The sequence below is a fragment of the Gadus macrocephalus genome, chromosome 16, assembly GCF_031168955.1.
Source record: "Gadus macrocephalus chromosome 16, ASM3116895v1".
Classification (NCBI taxonomy): Eukaryota; Metazoa; Chordata; class Actinopteri; order Gadiformes; family Gadidae; genus Gadus; species Gadus macrocephalus.
In genome coordinates, this window is record NC_082397.1 from 11,157,171 (window position 1) to 11,179,293 (window position 22,123).

The 22,123-nt window shown below is 47.6% G+C and overlaps 1 protein-coding gene across 2 annotated transcripts in view; it reads right to left on the reverse strand.

Moving 5' to 3' along the window:
* The window catches only part of dph1 (diphthamide biosynthesis 1), a 62,459-nt gene that overhangs the window by 23,722 nt on the left and 16,614 nt on the right, over positions 1 to 22,123 (reverse strand). The window contains exons 1-2 of one of the 2 annotated variants that reach the window (XM_060074335.1): positions 10,798 to 11,640; positions 6,133 to 6,254 (exon numbers count right to left, since the gene is read on the reverse strand). In XM_060074335.1, coding sequence (XP_059930318.1) covers positions 6,133 to 6,254; positions 10,798 to 10,883 — 208 coding nt within the window. In that variant the 5' untranslated portion in view covers positions 10,884 to 11,640. Of the gene's footprint in view, positions 1 to 6,132; positions 6,255 to 10,797; positions 11,641 to 22,123 lie in introns of those variants that run through there. The other variant, XM_060074334.1, reaches the window with a different exon arrangement.

Here is a 22,123-nt window from a genome sequence, read left to right on the forward strand (position 1 = left end):
TGCAGGGAGGGAAGAGAGAGAGAGAGAGAGAGAGAGAGAGAGAGAGAGAGAGAGAATTAATTATTTACTCTGTTATGTCAGGTGAGCCAGCAGTGCAGTGCACGTACATGCACTATTCATGGCGCTGACAGCCAAAGCCGCATTCGCGCTGCTGCGTGGTCCCAACACACGGCCTGCGTGTGAACATCCACATGTGCACGGCAGCGGCACAAACCTGCGACGTGGTGATACCATCCTAGGCGGGGACGATGCCAGCCCCTGATCACACCAAGGTGTGGTGTGTGGGGGGGGAGGAGTGATGAAGGGTGCTCAGTTATTTTTTACGGCAAGGAGAGGGACACGTGTGATTACTATAAATGCCATTAATTTCACAGGCCATTTGGTCCGCGGTGGGGCCCAGAGAGCCTTGGCTGGGAGAGCCGGGGTAGGGAGAGGAGGAGGAGAGGGGAGGAGCAGGATGGGCCGGGTTCCAGGAGGACACAGAAACAGCGCCCGGGGAGGGGGTGATGGGGACGCATTATCTTTGGCATTGACCCTCAGAATTATGAGCACCCACACACACACACACACACACACACACGCACACGCACACACGCACACTAACACGTATTAAATTCTCCGACCACGAGGAAAGGAACTTTTTGGGTTGTAGTTTTAATTAAGAAACCGGTGCCCCCCTTATGATGTCAACGCTGTTCAGTGAACAAAGCTGAACTGATTGCCCAGATAAGTGTGAAAAAGATGGAAGCGATAGATGAAAAGGAGAGTAATGTCACCCAGGGGTTGGCGATACGGGTGGAGGATGGGGTGGAGGTATCGGGGAGGTTCTGGCGAGGGGTGTAGATGTAATAGGATAGATAGAAGCATGGGATGATATCCATATCAACACAGACGGAGAAAAAGAGGAAACGGAAACGGGTGGGCGCACAGCGAGGAAAGCCAAAGAAAGCGGGCCAGGGCGAACGCTGGGTTTGATTCGGGGGATCTGAATATATTCAAAGAGACGGGGGGGGGGGGGGGGGGGTCAGGATGTGGGATGCGTCGGTGGTCCACCAATTAACAGAGCGAGTCAAGGGGGGGGTCGGAGTGGGGCGCAGGGTTCGGGTGGGGGGGTCTGCGACCGCGCGGGACAACGGGGACCAAAGCTTGGGCACGCCGCGGTTCGATTGGACTTGAAAGGCAGGCAAAACGGGGGCCTCGCCGGCCCTAAAAGTCCCGGCGGAGAGGAGCTGCCGACGAAGGGCTGTTTACCGTCCGCGTCGGCGTAAAGGGCAGAGCAAAGTGGCATCGATCGGCCCTGTGATCACATTAACCAGGCGGCCCCGCCAGCACTTAGTCAATGCAATTAGGGCGCCGGTCAATGAGGCGGACGGGCTGCCGCCGCCCGCTACGGAGAATGAGCTCTTATTTACACATTTCCTTCACGCCAGTTGACTCGGCGCGCTTGCCGCTCGCCGCCGACACGGACACAGATGGACGACCGTGACTGAAGGAGGAAAATCTGCACACTTTCGCACCAACTTTGTTTTTCGTCATTCATAAAGGTGTAGCATCCCCTTGCGTTGCATGCATTTCATCGACGGCATCGAAATGAAATGATGGGACTCTTTAACAGAGTTAAATTTCAAACGATTGGCCAGGCCCTGAGAACTTAGAGGCTGTCCTCCTTAATGTCTGGTGGGCTGTGCTCGGCTATCAAGGGGCTTTAAAAGGAGGCCTTGAGAGAGGGTGACATCTATTGTAAACCAGAAATTTAGCATCGGGACAAGGTTCAAAATAGAAGCACGGAGAGGAATTTATTTATTAGGGCTAAAATCCTACCTAAGATATGTAGCCGGAACCCAGCTTTCAGAAACTAATCAAACTTTCAGTTGGTGCAATTTTTCACCGTGCACGTGAAACAAGCGTGCATCAATCCAACCCCCACCCCCCCCCCCCGCAGCTGTAATCAACAGCGTTCGTGGATCTCCGTGATTCGGTCTTGTGCGACATCCCGGGTAGCTTCCCCGAGTGCTGATCAGTCTCTTCAAGCTCAGCCCCTCACGCTGGGCATCCATCATCGGGCGCCCTCATGGCCCAGCGAGGCCCCAGTCATCTGTATTCCGGAGTTAAGATGTCCGCCGCTGTCGGTGTTGACGAGCTGTGACTGATGGCTCTGGGGCGTGGTGACGTTGTTACTTCCTGAAGGACAGTGAAGGCCCGGGATCGGGGAACTACAGATCAGGGCCGCAATCAAGTCGGCTTTTGATCGGCGGCAAACAAAATGGTTGTCCTTTAGTTTGTTTGAGTTGTGGTGTTCACAGAGTGTTTGCGGATTCCGATTGTTATGTGGGGTTTATTGATTATTAGTCTGAAATGTTTTCCGCGATAGCCAAGCCCCAGACTGGTCGAATGTTTTATGGATTCCTGGTGAGAAGGTCTCCAAAAAGTTAGGGATCAGTTCGCACACAGGGTGCAAAGTAGGATACTTTGGGGTCAAAGACATACCTTCAACTCTGCCTCACTGATGGCATATGGGCAGATTTCACATGCTGGAAATGTTTTCGGCTTTGAGACATGACTCGTCACTCAGGAAACAACTTTATGTACATGGAAATCATCAGAAAATACCTCAGAATAAGCACTGCTCCAAATGACACCATGTTTGGTCCACAAACAAGCAAAACAACTTCTTTCAGAGGACATGCATTGTTACCCAAAGGCTAACATAGGAGCCCCTTTGCAGATTAGGGTTGCGGCATTCTCAAGAAAGGATGTCTCTGTTTGTTAGACCCAATCACAAAATAGAGTCCAAGTTGAAAAGCTGTTTAAAGTTTTCCTTTAGAAACCGTGCAATGTTTTGTGTTGATAGCTTAGTAAACGACATCAGTGTCAATAAGTGCTAAGCTGCGCGCTGGGCCCCATCTTCGCCTACAGGGGCTGCTACACAACACATAAACAACATGTACTCTCCAACATGACTCGGGCTCACTCCAAACCCCTTGGGAAGACTTACTGCCCCCAAGAGACACGCCTCTGTGAATGGCTCCGGGAGAGGGCGGTCTGTGGTGTGTGTGCGCTACAAATACTTTGTGAGATGCTTGCAGTTTTAAAATATGTTCTTGCTTTGGCTTTTTAACCTTTTTTCACAATTTCCTGAATAACTGTTTCATCCTCGGCTGGGCTGTGTGCAATGAGGCAAGATGCCCTTAAAATAACAATACAGCTGACTTGAAGAACTCGGGGATATCACAACAAAATACTGCTACAGTAAACGGTTGTCTACTAAGCCGAATTCTCGTTTTTGGAATTAGCTGTTTTAACATAGTTTATTCCATATACACACGGTATGGAAATAGCTCAATGTTTGCATTATCTGGAAGGGGTTTGAAATAGAAGGCTAACCGGTACCAGGTACGTACAGGAGAACCCTGAAACCATCACTAATTCACCAGGGTAGGACCACAAAAGTCGCAAAATCCCAAATCTTGACCTAACCCTATGAACAATACACCATGTTGGATAACGGTGCATTGTGTAAATGTCATTTGATGATTTGATTGATTGATGACTGATGATTGATGATACTCAAGAATTCACTTGATTAACCTTGATTAAGTCGACTATATATATATATATATGTTGAAATATGGGCATCTATAGAAAGAATGAAACATTGCACTATTGTTCCTAAAATTTTTATCTCTCATAAGCTTAAGGCGAGTCTGCGCAGCACAAACTGTACTCCTCAAGGATCTTGAGGTTCAGAGGGCCCAGCACGTTTATTCCCAATTAGCTGAAAGTGCTGACGGACAGGGTAAAACTCCTCTTGTCCGGGAACGAAACCAAAACACCATGGCATTGCTTGTTAATGTTTACGTCCAACTGTTTCACAGACGGACCGGAGACACATAAAACTCACAGCGCATCCAAACTGCAGTGTTGACGAGAGCTGATAAATCATTCACATCACGTAGGCTTGTTCGATAGATAGACAGACAAAGGAAGTAAACAAAACCCTGTGCGGGAAGCAGCCCGCCTCGCACCTAAATGTGCTTTGCTATCCCTTAATACAGATAAAGGGGACAGGGGACACTAGTCCTGCAGCAAATATGCCAGAGGAACAGACCATCATAACTTATCTGGGTTGGCCGTGGTTCACACAGCCCTCTGTTTTCATTGTACACACGTCTGTCCCCAAGTCGGCCGGCCCTGGACCTTGTAGAACGGATGATGGAAGTAGTTTCCACTCCGCACACATACACACACGAACCCAAACACACAAACACACTTTTCCTTTCTGTGTGTAGGAATCCCTGAAGGAGTAACCATGAGACCAGAGTGGTAAACAACGAAGTGAGATGGACCAACACTCCCTCTTCACAATAGTGGCGCTAAAGCACCAGCCCCCACAAAAACAAGAACTGTAAGGTCCACATTGTATTTGAAGGGACAGAGAGAGAGAGGAGAGAGAGAGGAGAGAGGAGAGAGAAATTGTTAGCTCAACATCGTCAACATACCACCTTTAATTCAGACAGAATAATGTGTTTGACATTATGGGATGAAATGTCAACACAGAGGCAGTAGGTCAGCAGGTACAGCGAGGTTGACTTGTAACCGGAAGGTTACTAGTTCGATCCCGATCTCCAACTAACCAGTGTCGAGGTGACCCTGAGCAAGGCACCTCACCCTAACCACTCCCGTTTCGCCTTGCATGGTTGAATCCGCCTCGGTGTGTGAATGTGTGTGTGAGTGTTTGTAAAAGGCTTTAGACAAAAGCGTCTACTAAATATAAATATGAAATTGATATGAATAAAATGTCACTGAGAGAAACGCACGGCGACGGTGAAGACAAAGGCCCTTAAATATCCTGTTTGAGTCGTCCTAGTTCTCCTGTGTGCCAGATGAAAAACACGACACCAACTCACCCACAGAACAAACAAACAAACAAACAAACATTCGCCCACTGCAGCTTGTCTATCCCCACACAATACACGCACACACACACAATACAACACGGAGAAGGAGATAGAGAGCAGTCGAACAGGATTAATATTCTGTTGGTCATTTCTGGTATTTGGGCGGTTTGGAGTTGTTTTTGTGGAGATATATCAGAACTATTGATTTAGCATTTTCCTCCAGTGCTGAGCGGGCGCTAGGGGTGGGGGTGGGGGGGGCAAAGGTGAACTGTCCTTAAGACCGGCTCATGGGTTTTCAAAGGACAGCGCTAATGCATGTTCCACATTGATCGTCTGCTGCCGAGTGTGTTGCCCCGGCTCCAAAGGTCTGAGAGGCCCTTCATAGGAGAGAGAGAGGGGGAGAGGGAGAGGGGGAGAGATTGAGAGGGTCAGAGACAGAGACACAGAGAGAGACAGAGAGAGAGAGAGACAGAGGGAAAGAGAGAAAAATAGAGAGGGGAGAGAGAGAGAGAGAGAGACAGAGAAAAAGAGCGAGACATTGAGAGAGACAGCGAGAGAGAGGCACTCACTAGTTGCCCCGCTGCAGCCCATCGGTACCACCTGTCGGTTTGTCTTTCCCACCGCAAAGCAGCGGCGCTCTCAGCGGGACGGAGGCTGTGGGCTCCGGCCGTCCAACGTTTACTCAGTGAGAGACAGTTGCTACCCAGGTGTACGCAATTCAACTGTGTGTGTGTGTGTGTGTGTGTGTGTGTGTGTGTGTGTGTGTGTGTGTGTGTGTGTGTGTGTGTGTGTGTGTGTGTGTGTGTGTGTGTGTGTGTGTGTGTGCAAAAACAAAACAAAAAACTAAGCTCTGGGAAAGAAAGAAAAAAGCTGGGCAAAAACAGTGAACTCTACAGACAATAGTTGCGAGAGATGGAGCGAGAGAAAGAGCGAGAGACGGAGAAAGAACAGGAGAGACGCACAAACAGAGAGAGAGGGAGAGAGGGAGAGCAAGAGAGCGAGCGAGAGAGAGAGACGCACAAACACAGAGAGAGGGAGCGAGAGCAGAGAGCAAGAGACACAGACGGAGAGAAAGTGGGCGAGAAACAGAGACAGCTCCGGAAGAAAAATATATGAAACACGGCAAAAAAATAAATAAATAAAAGAGCGGAGTGGAAAGAATGAAATGTACAGCTTGGATGAATCAGGGGCGTCCGACGGTGGCGGCGATGGGGGGAGTGGGGGACCCACTTACTGAGACAGCTGTGGCCGTAGTGTACCATGAAGTCGGCCCCCAGGGCCCGGGCGGTGAAGTCGTCCACGCAGCAGGCGCCGTACGTCACGTCGCCCATCACGATGGTGTCCGCCTCCGTGAACCTGGGTGGCAGACAGATACACACACAGGGTCAAGGATAAGTCTGGTCGCATCGTTCACACACACAGGGTTTTAAATAAGCCAAGTCGCATTTCCCGAACACACACATAGAAGTCAGGTCCCATCGTACACACAAGCAGGGCTACGAATAAGGCAGGTAGCATCGTTCACACACACACACACACACACACAAAGGGTCAAGAATAAGGGTGGTCTCATCGTACACACACACACACACACACACACACACACACACACACACACACACACACACACACACACACACACACACACACACACACACACACACACACACACACACACACACCTTTGACTTTTTTAGTTTCCATTGACATAATCAATACCTAGAGCAAGTGTTGGGAGGGGGGTGGGGAGCTATTATGATTGAGTTGCCTGCGATCAATCGTATTGTCAATCGATAGGCACGCACCCCGCTTTGAGTTCAGAGCACACTAGTACATCATCCGGCAGCACCTCTGTCACGACGGTGACACAGACTATAGCCTCCCCATCACTCTCCGTGACCGACGCCCCGCGGCCCCCAGTAAAACCCATCCATCGCGCATTCCCAGTCCGTCCCTCCCAGAACAGGGTGAGGGCTACATTCAATCCCGGGCCGGGAGAGGGGAGACAGACGCAGGCCTGCAGGTGGTGGAGGAGGAGGAGGAGGAGGAGGAGAGCTTCAGCAGGGAAGCAGAAGCAGATTAGTAAATCGGTGTCCTGGAGAGCCCTGCAAGGGATTAGAAAAACAAACAACACCAAAACATCTGGAGTGGCGGCAGAGGCTGTGCTGGTGAATGATGAGCAGACTCCTTCGCATTGCATTCTAATGAACGCTGCAGACCAGGGCCTGATGCTCGATAGGCGATAAGTATGTATTATATGAGCGAAAGAGAGGGCGAGAGAGAGAGGGCGAGAGAGAGGGTAAGAGAGAAAGAGGGAGAAATAAAGAGAACGAATCTTGAAAGAAAAATACTCTTGAGACAGAGATAATGAAGGACAGAGTGATATAGAGATGGAGGGGGTCTATAGGTATTGATGCATTGGACATATGTTTGACAGATGGGTGGATGGATGGAGGGAGAGAGATGTAGGTTTCACAACAGGGCTGCTTTAAGGAGCATCACTAGGGCTGCAAAGGGGAAAGCTGGGAGCCAATACCTGTCAGACGAATTGACCATCTCTCTCTGCTCAACACAAGAGCACTCACTCAATAACTCCATAATAAAAAACAGAATAAACCCATAGAGGTGTAAAGAGGATGAACGAATGATGGCTGAGAGGATAATAGCGAGCGACCGCAAATTAATACAGGCCTGACACACGGTGTTGAGGCAGAGAGAGAGAGGGTGGGAGGGACGGGCAGGCCGGATAAAAGTGCTGCCTGTTTCTGGGTAGCAGTGGCAGCATTCTGGCAAAGAGCGAGAGAGTGAGCGAGAGTGATGGGAGGGTGTCTGAAGGACAAGAGAAAACAGGCGAACGGAGAAGGCATCCCGGAGAGGCGCACATCTGCATCACAAAAGAGACCGTCACACAACCCGTCTCCTGCCGTTAGAACCCACCGAGCCCGTGCATTCATCGCTTGTCTATTAGTGCCACTGCCTGCATGCTACACCTAAAGTGTGTCCACCCTGGACAAACACGCTGGGACGCGGCGGGTGCTGTCTAATCTCTGCTTCGTTTGCCCACTTTCCAATCAACCCCTCCCACTTACCTCTCTCTCCCTCGCACTCCCCTTTCTCTCCCTATCGCTCTCTTTTCCTCCCTTTGCCTCAACCGTCGACCTCTATTCCTCCCTTTTCTCTCTCCCTTCTCATTTCTCTACCTTCTCTGTCACCCCTCTCTCTCTCTCCCTTTTTCTCCCCCTTCTCTCTCTCTCTCCCCCTCTCTCCCTCTCTCTCTCTCTCATTGCAGCAATACTTTCCTGTCTTCCTTCCTCTCTCCTCCCTCTCTCCATCACTATACCTTCCTCTCCTCCCTCTCTCCCTCCCTCTTCCTCCCTCTCTCTTATGGCAGCACTACCTTCTTGTAATCCTGACCTCTCTCCCTTTCTCTCCCCTCCCTCCCCCTTCTCTCTTTCCATCACTATACCATCATCTCCACTTCTTCCTCTCTCCTCTCTGCACCACCCCCCCCCCCTCCCCTCATGGCAGCCCTCTTATGAAGGGCAACACGAGGCCACCTGAGCCTGGCTACCCTGAAGACCGCGAGAGCAAATCATCTGCTGGGTAAATATTTGCAAGAGGAGATTTAATTCGGTTATCCTGTATCAAGGTCGAGCGTGCACGTGTCCACACGTGCGTGGCATTGCTCCCGCCCATATGTGTGCGCGCGCGCGTGCGCGCGTGCGTGCGTGCGTGCGTGCGTGCGTGCGTGCGTGCGTGCGTGCGTGCGTGCGTGCGTGCGTGCGTGCGTGCGTGCGTGCGTGCGTGCGTGCGTGCGTGCGTGCGTGCGTGCGTGCGTGCGTGCGTGCGTGCGTGCGTGCGTGCGTGCGTGCGTGCGTGCGTGCGTGCGTGCGTGCGTGCGTGCGTGCGTGCGTGCGTGCGTGCGTGCGTGCGTGCGTGCGTGCGTGCGTGCGTGCGTGCGTGCGTGCGTGCGTGCGTGCGTGCGTGTGTTGTGCGCATGACAACCCCACAATGCACATAATGGGTGGTTGCTTCAACATGTTATCGCCGCTGTGAACTCAGACACAGCTCGTCCACAGTGGTTGGTCTCAATGTTGGAGGAGGAGGAGGAGGAGGAGCAGGAGGCACAGCGAACGCACCAGCACCTCACAGCAGGACCCTTAAATCTTCCACGGATCACGGAGCGCAATCTAACACACACACGCAGGCAGAATATTTATTGTACCTAATCAGGAGTAATTTGCCAGGAAGGGCATTATCACACACATATCATCTCCTAATGGCACATGGCTCATTCTCCAGCGAGGAGCAGCAGCGTGTGAGAGTGTGCTGATAATAAACGCTGGGAGAGATCAGATTAGGAAGATGACTGGGAAAGGGAAGACGAGGCTGCTGCTGCTGCTGCATGGGAGTGTGGAGCCGGAGTAATTACATAGAGAAGAGGAGGGATCCCATATCCCAACGGGAGGCAGAGGGGGGAGGGAGGGGGAGAGGGGGGGGGGAAAGAGATAGAGAGAGATAAAGTGAGAGAAATAGACAGATGGAGAGACAGAGAGACAGACCGAGCAAGAGAGAGAGAGAGAGAGACCGAGACCGAGACCGAGAGAGAGAGAGCGAGCTGGGAATTTGGTTTGAAAGAGAGGGAGCAAGATAAAGAGCGCAAGACAGCCAGAATGCGAGAGGGAGAGAAAGAGCTGAGATGGGAGGGAGAGAAAGGGAGAAAGCAGGAGTGAGATGGAGCATGCCACCAACAATTGGAAGAGATCAGTGAACACGAGAGCCCCTCCGCCATAAACCCTTATCCATGCATGGAATACGACTCACATTCACAGGCATGCCCATGAAATTGACATGACTGACCTGCGCTTAAAAGAAACGCAGTAATAGACAACCCACCGTGAAAGACAGGTGAACAACAACAACAATACGGGGGAAAAACAATAAGCGGCGTGGAGATCAGGGCGCTTAATACGATTACGACCAGACAAAGCGCGCGGGCGAGCGGGCGTGGCGGTGTTTGTGTGCTGCAGCATGTAGTCGCCGTCTCCCCGGGGGGTAGCTCGGGGACGTATGAGCCACCATGGTGCCAGAATCCATTCGTTCCTTCATTAATCCCTCTTGTTCTCCCGCTGAACACCGCTGCAGGTTCCCCGCCCGCCCCCTGCTCAAGCGCTCCAACACAAACGCCATTAAGATGTAATTAAGATGTTGGGGAAGGGGTGAGAGGAAAGCTCACAAACTCAACAAACCTTGCTAATTAGCTCTTTAGCACTTAGCGCCGACTGTACGATAGCGGCGTTCACTGATTCTACTGTTTGTCATAATAACCCCCTCGCTGCTGCTGCTGAGTGTAAACACAAATCAGCCAAAAAGTTGGGAACGCAGTGCACACAACACCTCTTTGTGTTGAGGGTGCGCAGGGCTGGGTGTGCAGGCAAGGAGACATACACAACAGAAGAACGCAAATATATGCAAGCACACACTCGCGTACGGAGGCATACACGCACACGCAAAAACGATGAGTGCTTACATGCGGATGTGTGTTTGTGGACCCAGGTAAGAAAACAAACAGAAGTACTTAAATAAATGCAAGCCCACACTCGTGTACAGACACACACACATAAACACAATGATGGGTGTGGGTGGACCCAGATAAGAAAACATGCAGACATAAGATACAGATACAACAGAAGTAAGCAAATAAATGCGAGCGCACACTTGTGTATGCACATGCACACACACACACACACACACACACACACACACACTAATTGCTTACATGCGGATGTGTTTAGACCCAGGTAGGAAGACAAACAGCCTACAGAAATACATAAATAAATCGATGCCCACACAAACACACTCACACACACACACACACACACAAACAATGATTGCATACAAGAGGATTAAGAGCGAGTGATTGTATCGCTCTTTATCAGCACGCAGGTTATTGATGTCAGATGGCAGGGGCTCGGTCGCCAGCATTGTCCCCCCTGCGAGGCACGTCGAACGGAGGAAGGAAGCCCACCGTCCTGTCGTCCCCCAGAGCCTCCATCATGGTGGAACTCAACTGACAGGGTTCTCATCAGATACCAGCGGGGGGGAGCGGGGGAGAGAGGAGACCTGTTGGCGGTGTCTCTCAGGCTAGGGATCAATGCCGCTGACACATGGGATGAGAAACTTCTCGGCTGTCTCACGTTGCACGTCCGCACGCGCACGCACACCGTATGCATGCACACGTGCACACAGACAGACACTTACTCATTCACACACGCACACAGCCTCAGGCAGGCAGACACGCACACACGCACAAACGTGCACACATACACACACAGCCTCTTGCAGACAAACACACACACACACACACACAATTGTGCGCACAACCACATACAAAACACAATAAATGCACTCATACACATGCATACACACAGACCGAAAGCCTTCCTGTCACCAACTCCTCTGCATGGCTGATGGAAATTAATAGACTAAGCTTTGACTACAGAGGCGCTTTCATTTGTTCAATTAGCCAGTGACAGGCGGATTGTCCAAGCACTCACAGAAGCTCTCACCGACAACTTAGACCGCAAATCCTGTTCTGTTTCACACGCCGGCGGGCGGGCCCGATGGATTTAATGACTTAATGTGCTGAACAAAGTAATTTCACTTAGAAGTTTACCTCGCTTTTCTTTTTCCCCTCCATGCATCTCGTAATGACGTGACACTTAATCAAAGCATCCGCAGGGAAATTATCTTTGAGTGGCTCACCCAGCGGGGAGGGTCAGAGCACGTCAAACTCTGTGCATAAAGTTTATGTACAATATAAGTAATGTATAGGGTCTATAATAAATAACATTTGCATTAAACAGTTCAGCTCCGGTTGCTGCCAATACAGTTCTGGGCCCGAGCCCATTGAGCCAATTTATACAACCTAATGTCATTAAAATGCTTTTATAATTCTCGGCTTCTATTCTACCGACATAGAAACTGCCAAATACAACTTAACAGAGGGAGCACAATTTTTTTTTTCCTACATATTCTTGGCCAGGATACGGGCTTGTGAAGATGGAGGTTGTTGGACTGTCAGCCAAGAAAACCCAGTTAAAAAGAGTTCTTGGTGGGACTGGGAGAGTACTGGGAGGGTTCTGGGAGTACCAGTATGTGACCTTCTCTGGTGCACAGTGGCGGTGAAACAAGGAAAGCAACCGATTATGGTTCTTTTTTATGAATGACCCTTCAGCTCAACTGCTCGAGCGTTGCATTGACACATCTACCCCTTTCCCACAACACGTTTCCAGTGCTGGTTCGGAGCCAGTGCCAATCTCGAACCTGTTCTTGGCTTCTCCACATAAACAATCCTGGTTCCGGGCAAGACAAACAGGTTCCAACTCAGTACCAACTCCACGCTGGTCCAGAAACAAGAAACAGTGACGTCTGGTATTGGGTCAGCGTAATTTGAACACGTTAATTTGGGTGATAATTTTAACGTCCTGATGCGGTGCTAGGACAACAGTGTCGTATGCTGACGCATAGACGTGCCTCTACTCTAGCCCTAAAGTCTGGGAAAAACCAAGCTGGTTCTTTGGGAGGTTGGTGTGTAGAACCAACACTGAACCAGCACAAGCACCAGCCCAGCACCAGCACACCGGGTTTGCGTTGGTGGAAAACAGGAATCACAGTACTACAAGGGCTCACATTCTTAACCAAATGCCATGACATCTTTACTTGTTTCATCGTCTCTGTCCTTTAAAGCGTTGATATCATGTCTGGTGTAGGGCTAAATTTCGACTTAAAAATTCCACAAAATAGAATCCAAAATAATATACAGATATGTATCCAGCTTTTCTGCCCTTTCTATAAAAAATAAAAAAACAAAAAAAAACTTGATTATGTTAATTTTGTGATCGTTTGACGCAAAAATCGAAATCGCGATCTAAATTTGATTAATCGCCCAGCCCTAGTCAGGTGTGAGTGTGATTAGCCATTACAAGCAGTTTGAAAATCTGCCCTTCCCTGTGCCTTTGTGACATTACAGGGGCCACATAGATGTGTGCCGGATAGATCAGTCGACCAGCCTACCCAATGGTAGTGCAAATGTTGCGCATCAATCCATCATCTAGGTGGACACGCCCCCTTGAGATGTCAATAAAACACAAGTAGAGGCCGATTTTAAAACGGCTTGTAATGGCTGATCACACTCACACCTGGTGGCATGATATCATGACCGTGATATCACCCCTTTAAAAACTGCATAGGTGGACAAAGAACGAAACTCACTAGTGCACGATGACCCAAACTCTTTAGAGGACAGTGGCAGCTACAAGGCAGGTCTAACTGGGCGCCCCGGAGCACGGTGATAAAACGCACCACGTCAGCACCTAGCCGTGTGCTACGATTTACTGACAGCACTAAACCAAGCGGGGATTACCGGGCACCGTTATGTGTGAGGCCACCGCAACGGTAATTACGCATGTTAATCTCTCAGCGTTGTAATTGATGTGTTCCCATTGATGTTTATGCATGGTTAAATGCTACTCTGGGTTTCGGCGGAAGCGCAGGAAGTAAGGGGAAACTAGTGAGCAGTGGCATAATGAAAATAATTGAATGACATTGAAGAGAAGAAACAGACAGCGGGTATGTTGCAATAGAAATGTCCACGCCGAGGCATTCCTGAACCCGTGTTTATACGTCAGGTATTGCCACTATGGACTTACTTGTGTGTACTCCGTTGTGGGGAGTTGAACAACGCTTGAGTAAAAGTGACTCAGTCATATGTCTACATTTTTCGATGGACATGTTTTATTTTCCCTGACATGTTGGCTGTGATTCAATCAAATTGAGGATACATTTCTAACTGAAATGTGGCCTCTATAAAGTGATCTTGAGCGCTCTGTGTCTGATAGATTAAATAAGTAGAAACTATTCTTTTTAGGGGGGGTGTATTAAGAAGGGTGGGGGGGGATCCTCTATTGAAATTGACTAACAAGCAGCGAGGAGGCAGTGAGGGGGTTGCTATGGTTTCTCTGCCCTGCCTTGGAGCCACACCTGTCCTTCCAATAAGGACCACTGTGAAGTGAGGTGATGGATTTCCTGGCAGTCTAACTGCATCTGGCCATATAGTGGGTTAACCATCCATACAGAGCTGCAGTCAACACCAGTGAAACTCACTCCGTCCTGGTCCTGTAATGGCTGAGACAGCAGAGAGGGCGAGAGAGGGCGAGAGAGAGAGAGAGAGAGAGAGAGAGAGACTGGGCTTCCACAGAGTGGCTACTACTCGTGAAGCAGCACAGCCCTTGCGTGGGTCTCCCTGAGGACTGACACTCCACAAAACACATGTGGCAGGCGGTTTGTCTCTGCAATGATAATAGTTATATTTTAAAATGCAATCTCTCTCTCCCTATCTCACTCTCTCTTTCACACAAACAAAAACAAAAACAAACACAAACATGCACACAATGCAAGGGAGAAGAGAGAAGGATTAAAATATGGAACAGAAAAGATAATTGTGGCGAAAAGGGCTTTAAATACAACACAAAAGCGCCCCTATGTGCATGTCACTGAAGTGAGACACATGCATATTTAAGTCTTCATACAGTACGCTGGGAGCAACAGACATCAGTGTCATGTTGTTTTTATGTCCCAAAAGAGGAGCAGACACTGGCATTGACGAACCACTCGAACCGCTGGGCCCGATTCCCTGTAGTCTGACAGAAACACACTTTCTTTCTCTTGAAAGAGGAATCTCAGAAGGTCCAAGAAGCCTGACGCTTCAAGTGTCTGAAGTGTAACAACAGAACCAAAAGAGGCTTAATGGAAACGCTGGACTCACTCAGGGAAAGGCCACTGGTTTTGAGACGATCAATCAGCCTTGTTACTAAATATATTCATCCATCACTAGTGTCACCAGGGTAGGACCTGTATAGTATCTGCATTGTGTTTGTAAGCAGCCGACAATGTAATTAAATTTACATTTAGGACTATAAGTACTATAACTAAATACGACATACAAGTGCGTACATTAAGTGCCAGGATGAACAGCATACAATAGGTAGGAGGTCTGGGACGGGGTGGCTATGCCGAGTGTCTAGATGAACTCTGAACAGGTGAGTCTTGAGTCTTTTGCGGAAGCTGGTGAGCGACCCTGCGATCTTTACATCGGCCGGGAGCTCGTTCCATATATTCCATTATTTTAACAAATCGCTTATAAAAAATAATATACTATTAAATTTTACTAGGACAGGAAAGGTTAGATGGAGGCCGAGGACATCAGAAAGATAAGCTGCGTGAAGCTTGGTCGGTAATATTAACAAATCTGATAGCTCTAATCTGATTTAGACACGTGTCACACTGAAAATACCCCCACAAAACAGTCCGCATCCAAAGGAACTTGGCCAAAGGGCAGAAGGATTTAAATTGCGTAGTGTTTTATGTGATCTACTACCTTTTCATTCCCCCCAACTATTCCTTTGTCGATCTCTCGCACTGAATTAACTCACTCATCTCCCTTCTTATTTAATCAATCACCATTAACTAAACGTCTGATTATTGCAGACCCTTCAATCAGAAGCGACATCAATTTCAGACTAGAACCTCACGGCTGGGAGTCCAGTCAGTATTCGTTGGGGGTTGAGGCAAGAGAAACAATAGTTTGGCCTACACATCCTGCAGGAGAACATGATATAATTGACTGAAAGACTGTACGCAATGGACACAAAACGGAAAAAAGACCAACCGACAATAGCTTTTACAGTTGGTTCAGCAACGAGCCGAGGGCAAACAGAGAAAGAGCCTGGAAACAGAGCGGGCAGGATCATCATGCATCGGACAGATGTTTTGTGTAATGCCATTAGATAATACGTTAACTCCCAGGGAGATCAAAAACAACATCTTTACTGTCAATTCGGTGGGATCTATCTCCTATGTCTGTTCTGGCACACGCCAACCGAAAAACCCTGGCCTGGCTCTCCTTAATGCAGGGATGGAGGACTGAAATGCTCCATCGAAAAATAAATCCAGCCTCAGTCCTGAGCCGGCCACCACAACTCTCCTTAAAGATCTGGGCTCCAAATGACTAAGCAAATCAAAAACAAACAAAGATAGGCCGACGGTTGTGTTACATTTTTCGGGGAGAAAATGGCTTCAAGTTGGGGCTGGTGACTGGGTAGAGATCTAATTTAGGAGCCAGAATATTGCAGAGAATCTTAACTCCACTATCAAACGTGGCGGTTATCAGAGCCGGTGTAAAGAGAAGAATCAGTCTTGGGGAGAGAAAGGGACACGTAACGTTGGGTTTATTAAATGCCATTGTGGGGAAAGGGCAAGAGAGAGAAGAATATCGAAAAATCCTTGCAGCAACTGGATCCCATGGAGCATGTGGGCTGAAACCAAAATAATTTACCTCCTGAGTGCTTAGTCTTAACAGAAATACAATAAATGGGTTCAACCAATATCCATGATGAGGAAAAATGATGAGGATTTGAATACTTACCATTGCGCTCAATCAAGACCCAAAATTGTAATGGAGGCAGAACAATTTGCTAATTGGGTCATGGCTATTTGGACCCAATCAGACGATACAAACATGGCTATAGGACAGCAAGCGAAAAGCTCGCTTATTTCCCACGTGTCCCATGATAATTAAGAGACAACTCTGAGACTTTATGATTGCAAAGGGCTTCTGTTGAGGAGATGGAGGAGGTCAGCCTCCATTACTTACGTCATTCACCCCCTCTCGGTATATCACTCCACTTCTTAAACATTTCATCAAATTAAAACTCACATTTCAGACCCGGGAGCTCAGAAGTTCTTTGAAGAGAAGAAAACCCGCCACGATTGGAGCCCAGGTTTCTGGGTGCCCTCGACTCTAAGAAGGTCACGCTAAAACGGCAGCTCTTTTCTCTGCCTCTCTCCCCGTGGGCCTGTGTGAGATAAGTCTATCTCTAGGTACAAATATGACTTTGTAATGAAGGGTTTCGCCGAGGGATTATCTATCTGTGGGCACCGTGTGGGTTTTTTAAAGCCTCCGAGGGGAGAAAGGAACCGCAGTCACCCATGTTGCTGCAGAACGGTAGGAGAAAAGGAACCGTAATGAGAAATTTCACCCAACACCTTCGACGGTATTCAGAAATTGCTTTTGCTTAGTTCTAGCTTGTGTACGTTCAGGACCATATCAATGTCAGCACAATTACTGTGAAAGGATGTTTTAAAAGCTCCGTGCTCATCTCCATGTACACGGGCACGTGTTCCTATTCCCTTCCCTCCCTGACATTCGTTCCAGGCTGTGCATAATATTATATGTCTCTCTGCGAGAGCAATTATGTGGGTATGAGGCTGAGAATGTGGGCTCCAAAATGAGAGTGATTATGCTCGTTGGGAATCGTGGAGAGAAGAGAGGGAAAGGGAGAAGGGGAGTGGGGTTTTTAACCTTGAGCGCTGAATATATCTGGCACCCTCCCACTAAGACGAAAGAAACTGGGTGAATGTCATTAACTCGAGAAAATTCACCGGATTCATTACCAAAAAATATTTGACCTAAATTGGCAAAAGGAGTAAAAAATACATTTTTGCATGTTTGGTATTCAGTTGGACGAGTTAAAAAGCAGAATATTTTCAGCAAATATGTCATGCTGGTAGCATTGCTGTCCTGCACTGGTTATCAATGATGTGTTTCAAAAACAACACTAGCCACCAAAGCTGCTTTTCAGCCCCTTGTCGTTTTCTAACTGGGTTTAATTAAAAAGCATGATTCAAAAAGGCAAATTGATTAAAAAAATTTGTAATGTTACAAAAGCTTGCTAATTAGCGAGAAGCTATCAATATTGTGCTTTTGGTTGTGATTTCCGTGCTGAAAAGGCATTAACTTTAATTATAATGTCCTGCCATTAACGAAATCAAGGTTTCACACCAGGCAGCAAACAAATGCGGTAGATAAGAGGCCTAGGCATTAGGGATGGGCATTTGAAGAAATTTCCTTGATCGAGCATCGCTAGAGTTATCGATCAATTATCGATTAATCATTAACTTTTTTCTATAGGCTATATTGAAATTCCCGTTGGTAGAAAATACAAAATGCAGCATGTGTTTATCAATGAAATCTTTATTCCAACAATAATGTATGGGCCAACATTAATACAATACAGTTAACTTGAAGACCTACAACTGTTTAACAGTTTTAAAATAATAAATACAGGAATTATAGGTTATAGGCCTATGCGGTGCTCGTAAAGTCCGAACAATGCGCCTACAGGCGCTCTTAAAGGTTTGGAAACGATTCAACAAGACTAAATCTGTAGCTTATTCCAATTACAATAAGTAGCCAATTTATCGGACAACAATAATCAAACAAAGGCAGCAGGCTAAAAGTGGGCATTAAACTGTATAACTGTTTTGAAAAAAAGGGGGAAAAAAGGCCGACATATAATGCCTATAGGCTGCAGCCGGCGCGCGGAAAAGGCTCGCAACAAAAAGATGAGCCACCCATTTACAAACAATTGCATGAACTAGTCTATCTAAAAGCAATACCTTATTGAACATATGCAAGGCTGAACTTGTTGCTAAAATATCAGTTTTGGCAAAATGTAACGACTCCAAGAGAGGCACCAAGCCGAAAGAAAAGCGGAGCGAGAGACAACACATTAAGAAAAAAAAGAGCGACTCACATACGGTGGTGACTGTCCCTACTGTCCATAGCATACAGTAACTCCAGCCTACATATTTTTGTTTAGGAATATAAGCATGTTAACATGCTCGGGGGTCAGACGCGAACGCAGCCTTGTAACTGTCAGTCCAGCAGCAGAAAACACCCGCTCTGACGGGACCGAAGTTGCGGGGATGCAGAGGTATTGTCGGTTAGATTAGTTATTTCTCCCACATAGTGATATTCAATTAAATGCTTCAAGACTCACAGTATGCAACACAACGTCCTTTTGATCGATAACAATATAAATTGATCGACGCATTTCTTAACGATCAATTATCGAGCATCGATTAATTATGCCCATCCCTACTAGGCATACAGGCTTACACACTATAGCACAGGCAGTAAGTAACCAGCAGCCAGTACATTTAAATCATAATTTCTGGATGTTAACAATTAACTGTTTCACTGTTAACCGACAATATAATTTTGACCCAATCAAAATTGAACAAAAATCTCATGTTACCTTGATCAATATCAAATAGACATAAAGAAAATACGAATTCAAAATAATTCATAATGTTCTGCTGTTGTTTTTTGCTGCCGTTTCTCATAAAATTAAGGGCTGCACACAAATGTTCGAATAGTCCAAGGATCCTTCATTAGTTTTGTATTGGAACAATATAACATTACTTAAAAACCTCCGGTTCTAGTTTAGTACATCTACTTAATTTGTTCAAGTTAATTTTGTGCTTGACGTAACCTTTAATCAGACGATAGATGATCTCCTCTTGGTGCTACTTGGCTACTTGGTCTGCTCAACTGTTTCTCCAGTGGTAATCCCATGGACCTATTATAGAATGGACACCGGATTCCAAAATGGCGCCTATTCATTCCTATGTAAACTGCTCAGTGGCGCAGGGCAACATCAAGGAGCGATATGCTTCCGCATCATGGGTCTATGGCTACGCCCTATTTCATGACGTACCGGATGCAGAAATATAGAACGCATGCGTGCCCATCCCCCCACTCCGGTCCAACAACAATATAAAATGATACCGTAATGCACCTGTTCTTTGTCTTTGGATCTTTTGAATAAATGGATCAATACATGATGAATCACAATGATTGCAAGCAGAGGACCGTGAGAGTTATTGAGCAGCAGATGAACCAGTCCAAAAATCGGACACGTTAACGGAGCACTGAACTAGGCCCTCTCGGATGCCATTTGTTTCACTACGACTCCTTTCAGCTGCACACCCCCGCCTCTTCCCCAGCGAGATAACGGCTAATAAAACGCTTGAGGTGGCGTTTTGAAAAGAAAAAACTTACATTTTTAAGACATGGCATGAAGGTAATTATGAGCCTTTGATTGATATCCAGACATTTTTCTGCGGAGACACATTCCTGTTCCCCACTTGTATTAGAGTGAACGGAGATATCTACTTCTGGGTCCCATGATTTGAGGGACCCGTCCACAGCCTGCTTAAACAGCTGCAATACCAGGCTTGGCCGCTGAGCACTGGTTGATTGCGGAAGTATGCAGTGTTCCTGGGGGCTTGGGTAATCCCCATGTTCGCTACTTGAAGAAATGGCAGGCCGACCGAGCTGTCGAGATTTGTTGTCGAGGGGAGAACTTTAAGCTAACTAATAGCCTGTTAGTCTGCTATATGCTAATTTTAACCAAGTGCTTCCACAGCTGATATCATAAGTTGGTTGTAATTAAAGCCTTAGTAATAATCAGTTGTATTTAAATACTGTGGGTAAAAAACTATTCAAATATACCTTTGGAAACGTAGCGATTATTGGAAGCTTGAAATTTGAAAGTATGCAATGGGGCTGGCACTCCTTTCAAATTTTGAAAATAAGACATTGATATTCTTATTTAAAAAGGTCCCATGACATGCTATTTTATGGATGCTTGCCTTTAATATAGGTATTAGTGGGCCACTAACACAGTATTCAAAGACGTTCCCGAAATTCAGCCTTACAGAGTTACAGCCACTCCGAGCCAGTCGCACATTGAGCTTCCCCCAAATGCGCTGTTTTGGTGTCTGTAGCTATAATGCAAATGAAGAGGAGCGAGGTGGGTCAAGGAGGAGGGTGGGGGTGTAGACCTGAGCAGCATGCAGCCACGGTACCATGCGCTCTGTTTATAGTTGATGTATCGCAATGGCGAGGCGGACACAGCCTTTAGCCGTGTTCTGTAAATATTCTAGAACACACAGGAGTCCTGGAGCTCTTTATCTAAATAATATCATATTATACATAGATATCTATATCATATAATATATATTATCACGGCCAAAAGCTGTGTGAGCCGATATTATGAATCTCAAACGACCGCGTTGGGTTCTCCGACGTTCCTGGTTCTTCCACGTCCACATCAATCTGAAGTAGACTGAACCGCGACATGGAGGAGAAAGGGATTGTTGCCGGGCAGCACTTAGGCACCTCCGCCTCCTGCAGCGCCGAGGCGGTGGTCCCTCGGCAGCGGTCCCTCGGCAGCGGGAAGCGGGGCTCAAGCGGGAGAAATTCGCGGCCAACAATCCCTTTCTCCTCCATGTCGTGGTCCATGTTCTTGAGGGAGTCAAAGCCAAAGTTCCTTTCCCCCCCAATTCATTCTCAACCATGGCTGAGATAACCCCCACTACGAGTCTCGTTGTAGAAATACCAGAGACGAGAGTCCGACGTGTTATGCGCCATAACACCAAAAGCAGAACGGTTATCCAAATAACAAGGAAGTGTACAACAGTTGCGTTACAGTCCTGGAGCTCTATATCTAAATAATACCATATAATACATAGATATCTATATCATATAATACATATTATCACGGCCAAAAGATGTGTGTGCCTCCAGACGATATTATGAATCACAAACGACTTCGTCAGGTTCTCTGACGTCTCTGGTTCTTCCACTTCCACATCAATCGGAAGTAGACTGAACCGCGCGCTGCCTCCTGCCGGCTGCCCGCTGCCGGGCGGTGGTGCTTCACGGCGGTGGTGCCTCGTGGCAACCGGTGGCATGTCGCAGTTCATGTACAGTTCATGGAGTCAAAGCCAAAGTTCCTTTCCCCCAATTCCTTCTCAACCATGGCTGAGGTAACCCCCACTACAGTCTCGTTGTGGAAATACAAGTGATGTCAAAGAACCGACAGCAAACACTTGCGTCACAGTGTGTGTAATCACACACACACACACACACACACACACACACACACACACACACACACACACACACACACACACACACACACACACACACACACACACACACACACACACACACACACACACACACACACACACACACGGCGCTCGCACGGTCGTGTCTCATAGGCGGGCCAAATTCGGCAGAGAAAGGGGAGGAGCTTAGATCCTTTATGACGACATAGGGGACCACATTGCAAATCAGCGCGCTTGAGCCTCCGTTTTCTTCAGAGGCGAGCAGAACACCTAGTGCTCGTTTTACACCAAACGCAAGTTTTAGCCACTGGGGGACCATAGGCAGGCTAGGGGAACTCATATTTATGTTAGAAAACCTCATAAAGTGAGATTTTCATGCCATGGGACCTTTAACATCTCACAAC